Source organism: Aythya marila, assembly GCF_965140915.1.
Source record: "Aythya marila genome assembly, chromosome: 2".
In the NCBI taxonomy this organism is placed as follows: domain Eukaryota; kingdom Metazoa; phylum Chordata; class Aves; order Anseriformes; family Anatidae; genus Aythya; species Aythya marila.
Genome location: NC_139043.1, coordinates 65,387,557 through 65,398,594, shown reverse-complemented (window position 1 = coordinate 65,398,594; position 11,038 = coordinate 65,387,557). Strand labels below are relative to the sequence as shown.

General features: G+C 45.4%; 1 protein-coding gene across 1 annotated transcript; it reads right to left on the bottom strand.

Annotated features, from left to right (window-relative positions):
- Positions 1 to 6,915: 6,915 nt before the first annotated feature.
- LOC309875689 (C-C chemokine receptor type 8-like) lies at positions 6,916 to 10,453 on the bottom strand (the record flags this gene model as incomplete). Its single annotated transcript, XM_082755355.1, has 3 exons — positions 6,916 to 8,076; positions 9,234 to 9,292; positions 10,300 to 10,453. 3 exons carry the CDS (start codon positions 10,451 to 10,453, stop codon positions 6,916 to 6,918), a joined length of 1,374 nt encoding a protein of 457 aa, XP_082611481.1.
- Between the last annotated feature and the right edge of the window lie 585 nt (positions 10,454 to 11,038).

The window sequence follows — 11,038 nt, the reverse complement described above, 5'->3', positions numbered from 1 at the left end:
CATGCGCCTTCCCTGCCACTCCTCTAAGAGAGAGGTTGAGTTCCTCTAATTTGGAAAACATTACAGACATACCATGAATATACAGGAAGACACAGTGGGTGGTTAAGATCAGCCTCTTGCACGGAAGCCTGTAAAGAGAGTAACATTGTGTATATGCACATTTCCTCCAGGAACAGAGCTTTTATCCACTTCACTCCTTTGTATTCTGCATTTTACAAACACCACCAATGAATCAAAAGAATATATATATATATATATTAGGTTTAAGTTTGAACATGAAGATCTATTACTTTTGTGTCTGTTTTAAGATTACACACTGAAGCCAGAATGGGAGAACACCTGACTATTTAATGTGCTACCGTCATTGTGACTTCCCTTTAACCTGTGTCATCTCATCAAAAAGAAAGATAATGATCGGGATGCAAAGCTAAGTATCAGACGTGAGTGGGACCAATATTAAAATTGTGGTAGGCACCTTTTAAGCAAAGGTGTGACCATAAATAAAGTCTGTGCAGAATGGCCCAGCCCTTGGCAGTTGGGTGCTTTTCTTGGGACAAGCAGCTGCTGGGACAGATGCCTACAATTTGGCATCATCCTCAAGCTGCCTTGACTTAGGGCTCCAAATTGAGCAGATGCAGATAGATGCTTCCTGCTCTCCTGTGCTCCCAGTGCCCCACAAACAACAGCAGGGCAGAAGACACTCCACAGCTTGTCCCATCAGAAAAAAAAGAGGAGCTCTGAGACCTGTAGGTGACATGGGGCAGGTCCTGCTGGCTGCACAGCCTCCGGATGTGGGTCTCACCTCCTCCCCCTTCTCAGCAAGGCAGCAGCAACAGTTTGAAGCATCTGGGCTGCAAGGAGGTGCTGAGGTTGGCCCAGCTCAGGCTCCTGATGCAGCTGCTGCAGAGGAGGAAGGCAGCAGCCCCAGGCAGGAAATCCTTCATGCTGCAGAAAAGACCTCCTGCCTCCTCAGGAGAAGGCTTTGAAAATGGGACTGAGGCAGCAGCAAAAGGAAGATGCCCTTTAAATGCTACTGAGAACTAGGAAAGTGAAAGGCTTTGAAAAAAAGTCCCTTTTCTCATGTTCAACTTTATTTCAAAATGCATAAAATATGAAAATACGCACTTGAACTTTTCTGTTGTAAGACTGTGCTGAAGAACATGTCTATTAAAACAGCAGAACAGTGAAAACAGTGGGAAAAATTGTCATGTCTCACACAGAATCACAGAATTGTCTAGGTTGGAAGAGACCTCCAAGATCACATAGTTCAACCTCTGACCTAATACTATCAAGTTATCCACTAAAACATATCACTAAGCTCTACATCTAAGTGTCTTTTAAAGACCTCCAGGGATGGTGACTCCACCACTTCCCTGGGCAGCCCATTCCAATGCCTAATAACCCTCTCAGTAAAGAAGTTCTTCCTAATATCCAACCTAAACCTCCCCTGGTGCAACTCTAGCCCATTCCCCCTCGTCCTGTTGCCAGGCACGTGGGAGAATAGACCAACCCCCACCTTTCTACAGCCTTCTTTACTGTACTTATAAAGAGTGATAAGGCCGCCCCTGAGCCTCCTTTTCTCCATGCTGAACAAGCCCAGCTCCCTCAGCCGCTCCTCACAAGACTTGTTCTCCAGACCCCTCACCAGCTTTGTTGTCCTTCTCCGGACTCTCTCAAGCACCTTGATGTCTTTCTTGTAGCGAGCTGAGTACAGAGGGACAATCCCTTCCCAAGCCCTGCTGGCCACACTGCTTCTTATACAAGCCAGGATGCTGTTGGCCTTCTTGGCCACCTGAGCACACTGCTGGCTCATATTCAGCTATCAACCATCACTCCCAGGTCCTTCTCTGCCAGGCAGCTTTCCAACCACTCATCTCCCAGCCTGTAGCTCTGCTTGGGGTTGTAGTACCCCAGGTGCAGGACCTGGCACTTGGCCTTGTTGAACTTCATGCAGTCTCGGGTATAACAAACTGAGGAGACCTGGCCATGGGGAGGGGGGGGATGGGGGGGCAAACAGAGGGAGGGAGCAGAGGAGCAGAAACCCAAAGGTTTCCTCACAGCATGCATCCTTCCAAGGCTGAGGATAAGGAGCTGTATGCATGCAATGAGACACTGAGCCAGCGAAGCATTCCCTTTTCAAAACACCAAGAGTTTTGGTGAGAGCTGATCCTATAATACTTGTCATCTGCCAGCTCCCCCACACAGCGTAACATCTTCCCAACTCAGTTGCTAGTGTCCTCAAGCATTACACCTCAATTGTCATCAGAAATTAAAATTTTAAATACAGCAAAATGAGCCCACTTATGCTAGACTGTGACACACGCAGCTAGGGAGGATGCTTTCCAAGAGGAGCAAAGTGAACCAGCTCACCCAACCAGATGAGGACAGGTTGTTGGAGGAAGCAAAGGTATTTTGGATGCTTGAGTTCTTTCAGCACTCATGTGTCTCACTTGAGATTATTCTTAACTCCCTTTACCATTAATGCAGTAACAGGAACTAGAGATTTCTTGAGTCCCTGTGGTACGTTTTTGTCACAGGATGACACAAATGACTGAGAGTAACCCAAATGAATTCTGCACAGATCAAAAAGTTCACTGTCACGTTAGAGTATAACCCACAATTACAGCACATCCCAGAACCAAGAAAATCTGAACACTCCCCCACCACACACACCCCTGACCCTGTTGTCCTCTTCTGATGTGCTCCTGTTCTGCAGCAGAGCCTCACTGTAGGCTGTGCACATCTTTTTTTGGTGACCTTGCCTAACCTACACCTCCACACACCCTTTTCAGGACTCTGTGGAGTAATACAACTGCTCAGTTTGTATTTTTGACTGTTACTGGAAAATGCTCTCTGGGAGTACAGCCTAAGTACTGATCACGAATATTGCTGAGCTTCAGAAAATGCCTGATGTGGTCCAGGAGAGGTAGGAATGATTTTCTGTAAAGCTTAGAGACACATCCTTCAGAAAAAAAAAAAATATATATATATATATATGTGTGTGTGTGTGTGTGTGTGTTGTTCTTCATCTAAATGTCTTGGATCCCCGTTAGGCCACAGGTTAACTTGCCGCTCTTGAAAAGTCTTCTTCTAAAAGGAAATTCTCCATCCTGCATTTGCACGAGTAAGGGGTTGCTCCATGTTACCAAACTTGCTGGCCATTTCAGTCTGACTGCAAAACTTGAAATGACAGTGCAAAGAAGGTTCATTGACCTAATTTTGCAGAAAAATGGAAAAATGCAAAAAATGTTAGGGTTTCTTCAGATCACTTTTGCATTTACTTGTGTCAGTGTGCAAAAGGGGAAGGGGAAAAAGTGGAAATGGAGGGCATGTGTTCAACAAGCCAGGAAGCTCCCCTGTGACTGCAGGGATGTTTTTTTCCAATCCATGCTGCAGTCTCTGCAGATGCCCATTCTCTGACCTCACTCTTCTCTGGGTATCACAGAGGTGATGCGGGGGAGCTGCTCTGGAGGGTTGGCAGGGTGGGAGCATAGGCAGTGAGAAGGGATGAAATAACTTTGCATTTCCTGTTATTCTGCAGTCTTGAGGGTACTCCTGTTTTCCTGCAGTGAACTGGTGATGGAAATTAAATGACTGTGCCAGCTACTGGGGGAAGAGCTGTGGGGGTAACCACTGCAGTGCAAGGAAGATTTTTGTCTGCATGTCAGTAGTGCAGAATCCTCTGTTGCTTCACTTCTGGAGGAAGCAAGCCATTGTACTGGGTCTGGCTGGAATGTTAACTTTCCCGGCAGCAGCCCATTCAGTGCCGTGCTCTGTACTTGTAGCTGGAACAGCAGTGTTATCACACCAGTGTTGTGTCTACTGCTGAGCAGCATTGGGCCTTTCTCTAACCCTCCTAGGGGGTGGGCAAAAAAGTGAGGAGAGAAACATCACTAGGGCAGCTGACCTAAACCAATCAAAGGGATATTCCATACCATGTGGTGTCACACTCAGCAATAAAAGGTGGAAACAGGAAGAAGAGGGGAGGGGTGGGCTCTTGTTGAGAAGACGTCAGTCCTCCTCTCAAACACCGGCTGCGTGCGTTGAGGCCTTGCTTCAAGGACGTGGTCAATCATCGCTCATTTGTGGGAAGTAGAGAGTAATTTCTTTCCTCTGCACTTCCATATAGCTTTCATTTATTTTGTTTGTTTGTTTTCCTCCCTTTTTCCCCTTTCCCTTTTATTTCCCCTTAGTTAAATTGTTTAGTTCATGGTAGTCTTTATTTAATTATTATAATTATTTCCCTTTAATTAAATTATCCTTATCTCAACCCGTGAGTTGTTCTTTGCTTTACTTCTCCCCCTCCTCATCTAAAGGAGGGGGAGTGAGAGAGCGGTTGTGGGGTTTAGCTGCCCAGCACGGTAAAACCACCATAGCCATGAAATCCTACAGTATTGTACAGACACCAACATGTACACCACTGTGGGGATGCAGAACTTGTTTCCATCTCCTGTGCTTCCAACAAGGTGCAATCTAGGGGGCTCATGCTGCAAAGTTTCAGGGGTGAGAAATTGTTTATGCTGTCCTTCTGCCCACCACCCTTTGTCTTTAACCTTAATATCTGTGAATCCTGTTCTTGGGCACATACAAAGAAAAAAGCCTGGTTGACCATGAGTGGTGAGGCACCTGAATGGCAGGAGCTGCACTGCAGGAGTGACATCAAGGAATCAGTTAAACGTTTTCCTTTATTCACAGTCTTTGGTTTATGATTTGTGGAATGTGTCATGGCCCACATGAAAGAACATTTGTTTTTTTCACATGCAGTGTTACCAGACTGTTCTTGGAAAAAAAAAAAAAAATGTATCTTGCAGATTGCAAATACTAACATGCATTAAAATAATAAACCCTATCTGAAAAAGATCAGTGGCTGAACAGAATTGTCTTTTGTGTTTTGTTGGTTCTTTTCCAGGAATTAACCCCAGTATGTGTGGGGATACTGCAAGGGTAGGCTCTTACAGTGAATTAAATTGCTAGAAAAAAAGATAATAAGATAATCTGCTCTCAGCCTCTTTTTCCCAGGGAGAGGGGGAAGAGGGAGGGAGAGAGGAGGTAGAGAAGAGGCAGCTGGAGGGATAGTCAGTTGTGTAAAACTGCTTGGGATAGAAGAAAAAAGCATAGGCTGAAAGAATCAGTGACAGGACAAGGAAGTTCCTCAGGTTCTGGGATTGTGCAATTACACTGCATACAGTATCTTTATTATAAAACTCCAAATAGGGTCATACCTTGAAGGGAGAAATAGACCAGGGCCAAAAACTTCAGAACATTGCATTTATCTATCAATATTTGTGTGCGTGTATATATACATATACGTATATACATACATATCCACACACACACACATTTAATATATATATACACATATATATGTGATTATATTTTATATGTACACATGTATATGTATATGCATGGTTAACCATTCACATATATATCATTCATTTGCAGTTACCAAGCTCAAACAGCAGAAGGGAATGTCTCAAGAAGCTCATACTAGTGCATCACTTGTTTAAAGTGTTCAGAAAGCCTGTCTGGGTTTTAGGCAACTCTGAAGTGTCTGGCCACTCACACCAGTCTGTGTCATCTGGTTTAGATACCACCTGAGTTACAGGCTCTTGGTGTATTTCCCTATTTGTCTTCTCTCCATCCTGTTGCAGGCTTTCAGCAGAACAACCACCCCTCAGCTCATGGGTCAGGGCTGTGCTGAAAGCAACCACCTCCTTGGACACCTCCAGCACATCTCCAGGAAGTTTTTACATATGACCTTTACCAATCTCTCAGCTTACATTCGGTGTTTTCCACTCTTCGGTCTCTTTTTCCTAGTAACTATTTCTCCACTCATACCCAGGGCACTCATTCATTTCCATCAGGGTTTTTTTCTTAAGACTCCCACAGTGTCATTTCTCAGCTGTGACTTTTAAACCCTTCCAGCCCAGTAGCTGCAGGTCCTGGTAGCAAAGAACTTGGGCAGATAGGGAGGCAGGGTCATACCTAGATACTCTTCCATCTTCATGTTAACAAAACCCAGGCATAAAGTTAATTTCTTTGTTGCTTGACTAACTGATTGTTTACTAAACTCTTTCTGGGCTGGGAATGTTGTTTAGATATCAGGTAGAAGCCAGACCCTGGAGTGATTCTTTAAATGTGGGGACTGTTTCCCTCCCAAAAGCATGTTCCCCCTCCCGTGTTGAGTCCAGTCCCCACTGACAGAGAAAATCCACTCTGTTTTAATTCCCTGTGCCATTACTGTTGTCTATTCACATAATTAGTGTGCAAACCACTTTCCTTGGAGGGGAGTTAGTTGTTTTAATGGACACATCTGGCATCTTTCCTACATACAGACGATACAGCCAGCTCTGAGAGCAGTTCAGGACTAACTGCCTCCCCCAGGGGAGCAGCTCACTCAGGAGCTATGAATAATTAAATAAGCAATCCAGAAATAAGTATTACGCCTTTGTTTTGTTAACATCAGAAGTATTTAGGTGTAACCTTGACACCCTGTCTGCAAAGACAGACTGCCTCCTCCTTGTACTTTGATGCACAATTTCATGATTTTATTAGAGATATTTGAGGACCATGCATCCTGTGCTGGAGGCACTGGGTGCACCTTTCTGTACTACTAGGGCAGTGATGAGTCTGCTGGCAAATTTGGCCTCCTTTTCACAAAGAAGGTAGAGAAGTATTTCAGAAGAATTGCATCCATGCAGGCATCCGCTCAGAATGGTATTACAGCATATAATGGAGCAAGGTGCACTGCAGCTTGCTCTAGGATTGCGTGATTTCCTAGTCACACTTTGGTAATGGGCCACTGCACCTAAACCTCCTACACTAAGGCAACAAGAAGACTTATTAACTGAATCACCGGGAGGACTTCTCAACTTCAGGTCATGCATGAAGTATGGGAGCTTTTGTCTTGCAGCTCTACAAGACACTACCAACAAAAGATGACTGCGAGGACCCCATGTGCACAGAGGACTGCCTGTCCAGTTTGTGCCTGTGGAACACTCTGTAGTTGTTGCAGGTCAAGAGAAAACGTGCGTATTTGCCAAAAGCCTCGCAGAGATACTTCTTGAACTTCTCACCCACAAAGGCGTAGATGATGGGGTTGAGGCAGCAGTGGACGAAGGAGAGCGCCTCAGCCAGCTCCAGGGCTAGGTCAAGCCTTTGGCTTGCCTGGCAGTTGTCGATGATGTGCATGCTCCTCATGGAGTCCAGGAAGAGCACGACATTGACGGGGGTCCAGAAAAGGAAGAACACCGTGACGACAATGAAAACCAGCTTCATTGCTTTGTACTTGTTGCGAGTGTGACACCGTTGCAGGTTTTTCAAGATGTTGTGATAGCAGAAAATGAGGATGCCCACCGGGATCAGCCACCCCAGGACATTGACTTCAAAATTACTGAAAATCTTCCAGCTGTTGTCGCTACCAGGATAGTGAGGCAGGCACACAGTCCTGTTGCTGTCATCCATTTCCTGGAAGAAAATGAGGTCTGGCGCTGATGCTAAAATGGCGACTGCCCAAAGGGCCAGGCTTGCGATGACCCCATGGGCGGACGTGCGCACCCGCAGAGCATACACAGACCGCACAATGGCCAAGTACCTGTCAATGCTCATGATGGTTATGAAGAAGGAGCTGCTGTAGAAACCAATGAAGTAAGCTGAGCTGACAATTTTACACAGGGCATTACCAAAAGTCCACTGGCTCACCAGGGAGTACTGAACCAAGAAGGGGAGAGAGAAGACAAAGAGGAGGTCAGAGATGGCAAGGTTCAGCAGATAGATGTCTGTCATGGCCCTGACTTTCTTGAAGGCCATTAGGACCCAAATGACCAAAGCATTTCCCACAAGGCCGGTCACAAACAACACAGTGTACAGCACTGGAAAAAACATAGATGTAAAGTATTTACTATGTTCTGTGGTGCAAGTGGAAGCCATTTCAGGATAGTAGTAGTCCTCATAATAATTTGAAGAGGAATTTGGTGCTGGTGACATGGCATCTGTTGTCCTGTGAAATGAGTTGTAGATATTATACAATGGAGAGGAGTTAAGAGTTGTTGAAAGGTAATCCATAGTGAGAGGAACCTATTCGGAATAAATAACTTAATCAGTTAATAAGCCTAAAAACAGTCTAATGTTAGTCTGAACTAAGCTTTTGCAAGAGGATATAATTTAGATACACAGAGATAAGGCCAGGCAAAAAAAGTACAACAATAGCAGCAAGCAAAAGCAGCTCACTGCTGCTTCCAGTGCCATACTGTCTCCCCATACAGGGGACAACATCATGAACTGCATGTACAGAAGGAAACCAACCGAACTTTCTGGCAGCTGACAGTCTCAGGATAATTCTTTTCTGTGCATTCTTTTACATTCACATAAACTTCCTATTCTGAAAATCATAGCATTGCTTTTCCTGCTTCCATGAAAACAAGGATGGAGAAATCTCGGGAAAAGAAGTTTCTCTCTCCTGCACATGCTTTGCAGCTGCAGAAAGCTAGAGCTGTGTGATTACCCTGACCGAAAGCCCCTGTGGAGCTAGTGCACATCCACAGCATGCAGCTGGGACAAACCACTGTGTCCAAGTCAGAGGATGAAAATGAGGAAGGAACATATGTGGCCAGTCCTGCCCTGCAGGGGTGAGGCTCTTGCACCAGAAGGGCAAGGGCAGAATTGCTGTGTTAAGCCTGGGCGGGGGGGGGGGGTACCAGCATCCCCCCACAGCTCCTTGGGGGTGCCCAGCCCTATGCCTGCCCCATGCCACTGAGCAGGTGGTGTGAGACACCCAGGAAGCATCACCAAACCAGCAACCAAATGGGCACAGCCAGGGTGCTGAGAGCCCCCAGTAGAGGTTTTGGGGCTCAATTCTGTATTTTGTTAAGGCCTTTGCATGGCTAATGGGGATGGATGGGTGCCGATGGCTTCAAAGCCCCCACAGCCACAACTACCATGGCCAGCCCAGTGCAGCAAGAGCGGTGAGGGCACATCCCCAGCACAGGGACCCCCCTGGACACTCCTAGGGCCAGCCCTGCCCCAGGGGACAGTCAGCCCTGACACATGCAGCCTGCTCAGTGGGAGATGCTTTCACACACGCTGCTTTCTGGGAACTGTGACCACACCCTCACTGTCCCCACCAGCATGGTCTCTCCCAGTAGCAAAGCCCCACACATCCCAGTCACAAACCTGGGCCCCTCAGGTGTGCCCCAGGGCTCAGCTTGCAGGGCAGCAGCCAGGGAGCAACTCACCAGCAAGTCCTCCAGGTCTCCACCGGACAGCAGGCTCCCCAGGCTGTCACCTGCAGTCTCTGTGTAGGAAGAAATACCAAAATCAATGCCTCTGTAGATTATAGACACCTGAGACTTGAATATACACACTTATGTATACTTGAGTATACACACTTATGTTTCAATGCCAAGTCACTGACAAGGTCTTCACTCTAACAGCAGACAGTCAAAAATTGCCTCTTCCTTTATTCTTTACCTGTGTATTGCAATAAAGACCCATGCTGACCACAAGCCAATGAGGTTGGTTTCTTTAGATGATTGTCATACAAAACCAGCAACCTCAGCTTCAGCTTGAAACAGTGCTTTAGTCAGCAGAGGTAGAAACGTCATTGGAAGAGATCTGCAATTTTCCCCACACGTCTGCAAGGTGCCCATGTCTCTCAGCAGGTGCCCCTTTCTCAGTGGTAGCTCCAAATCACCAGGAAAGAGGAAGATATGCTGCTGCTCCTGGATTTGTGGAGGAGATGTACAGCCCTGTGTTTTGCAATTATTATTGCAAATGATCTTAATTTTCTTAGGAGGTATCAACCCCAAAGGAAAGTTCAGTCTGAGGGGTCACATCATTTGCCCTTGAGACACGTATCTAGTGGAATAGCTAGATACGTGGAATAGCTAGAACAGTATGGGAAAGTCTCAGAAACGCTCCTTTCTGGACACATTCCCCAGCCAGAAGTGCTGCTTTGCCTCCTTTTTGCTGTGATAATATCCATGTATGTCCAGAGATCAGAACTGGTAAAAAACATGAGAAAAATAAAAGAGATTTTAATGAGAGGCATTTATTTGTGTGACACACCTCTCTTGGCTGAAAGATGCTCCTGCAAAGGGATGTATCTTCATGACCACAGAAAACTCAGAATACCCCAGTAACTGGGTCTTGTCCAGGATAATCCTGTGTTATTTTCATCCTTTTGAAAGTGCTGCTTTAGTCTACCAGTAGTGAAACACAATGAAATCACTAATTATTCTGGGATGGTCGCCTTCCAAACAAGGACATAGGCAAAGCAGAGATGTTTAATGCCTTTTTCACCTTTGTCTTCAACACCGCTGATAGGCTTCAGGACCCAGAGCTCCATGAGCTGGAGGACTGTGACAGTGGAAATGATAAACTCTGAACAGACCCTGAACATCTGCAGGATTTGCTGCTCCACCTGGATCCATACAAGTCCATGGGTCTTAGTCATATGCACTTAGTCATATGGTCTGAATTTTTGGGTAGACCAGTGTGGTGCTAGGAGTTGGACTAGATGATCCTTATGGGTCCCTTCCAACTTGGGATATTCTAAGATTCTATGATTCTATGAGATCCAGAATAGATCACAACAGAAAAATAAATAAATAAATAAATAAATAGGAAAAAAAAAAAGTGACTTGAGCTATTCTGTCCAAATGTAAAAAAAAAAAAAAAAAAAAAAAAAAAAGAAGTTTGGGAAATAGAAGGTCTATTCTAAAATATCCTTGGTCTGAAGATGTCCATTGTAACTGTGAAATGCAGACTGGCACACATTTTTTTGTTAACATTTATATCAGAGCTATTCCTGGACATATGCTTTGCAGTTTGGCCAAAAAATGTTGGCCACAGCAAAGTTGTGACGAACCATGCCAGTTCTGATACACGACTTTTTACGTGACTTACTTTTTGCATAAATCTATGTTTCTGTTCACTCAGCTAAAATGCCAAAATGTACAGAGCTGCGTCACAGAAATCCCCATTCAGAGTAATGGTGTCATATTTTGGGTTTCAACAGACTCTGCTGACTCATGCATCT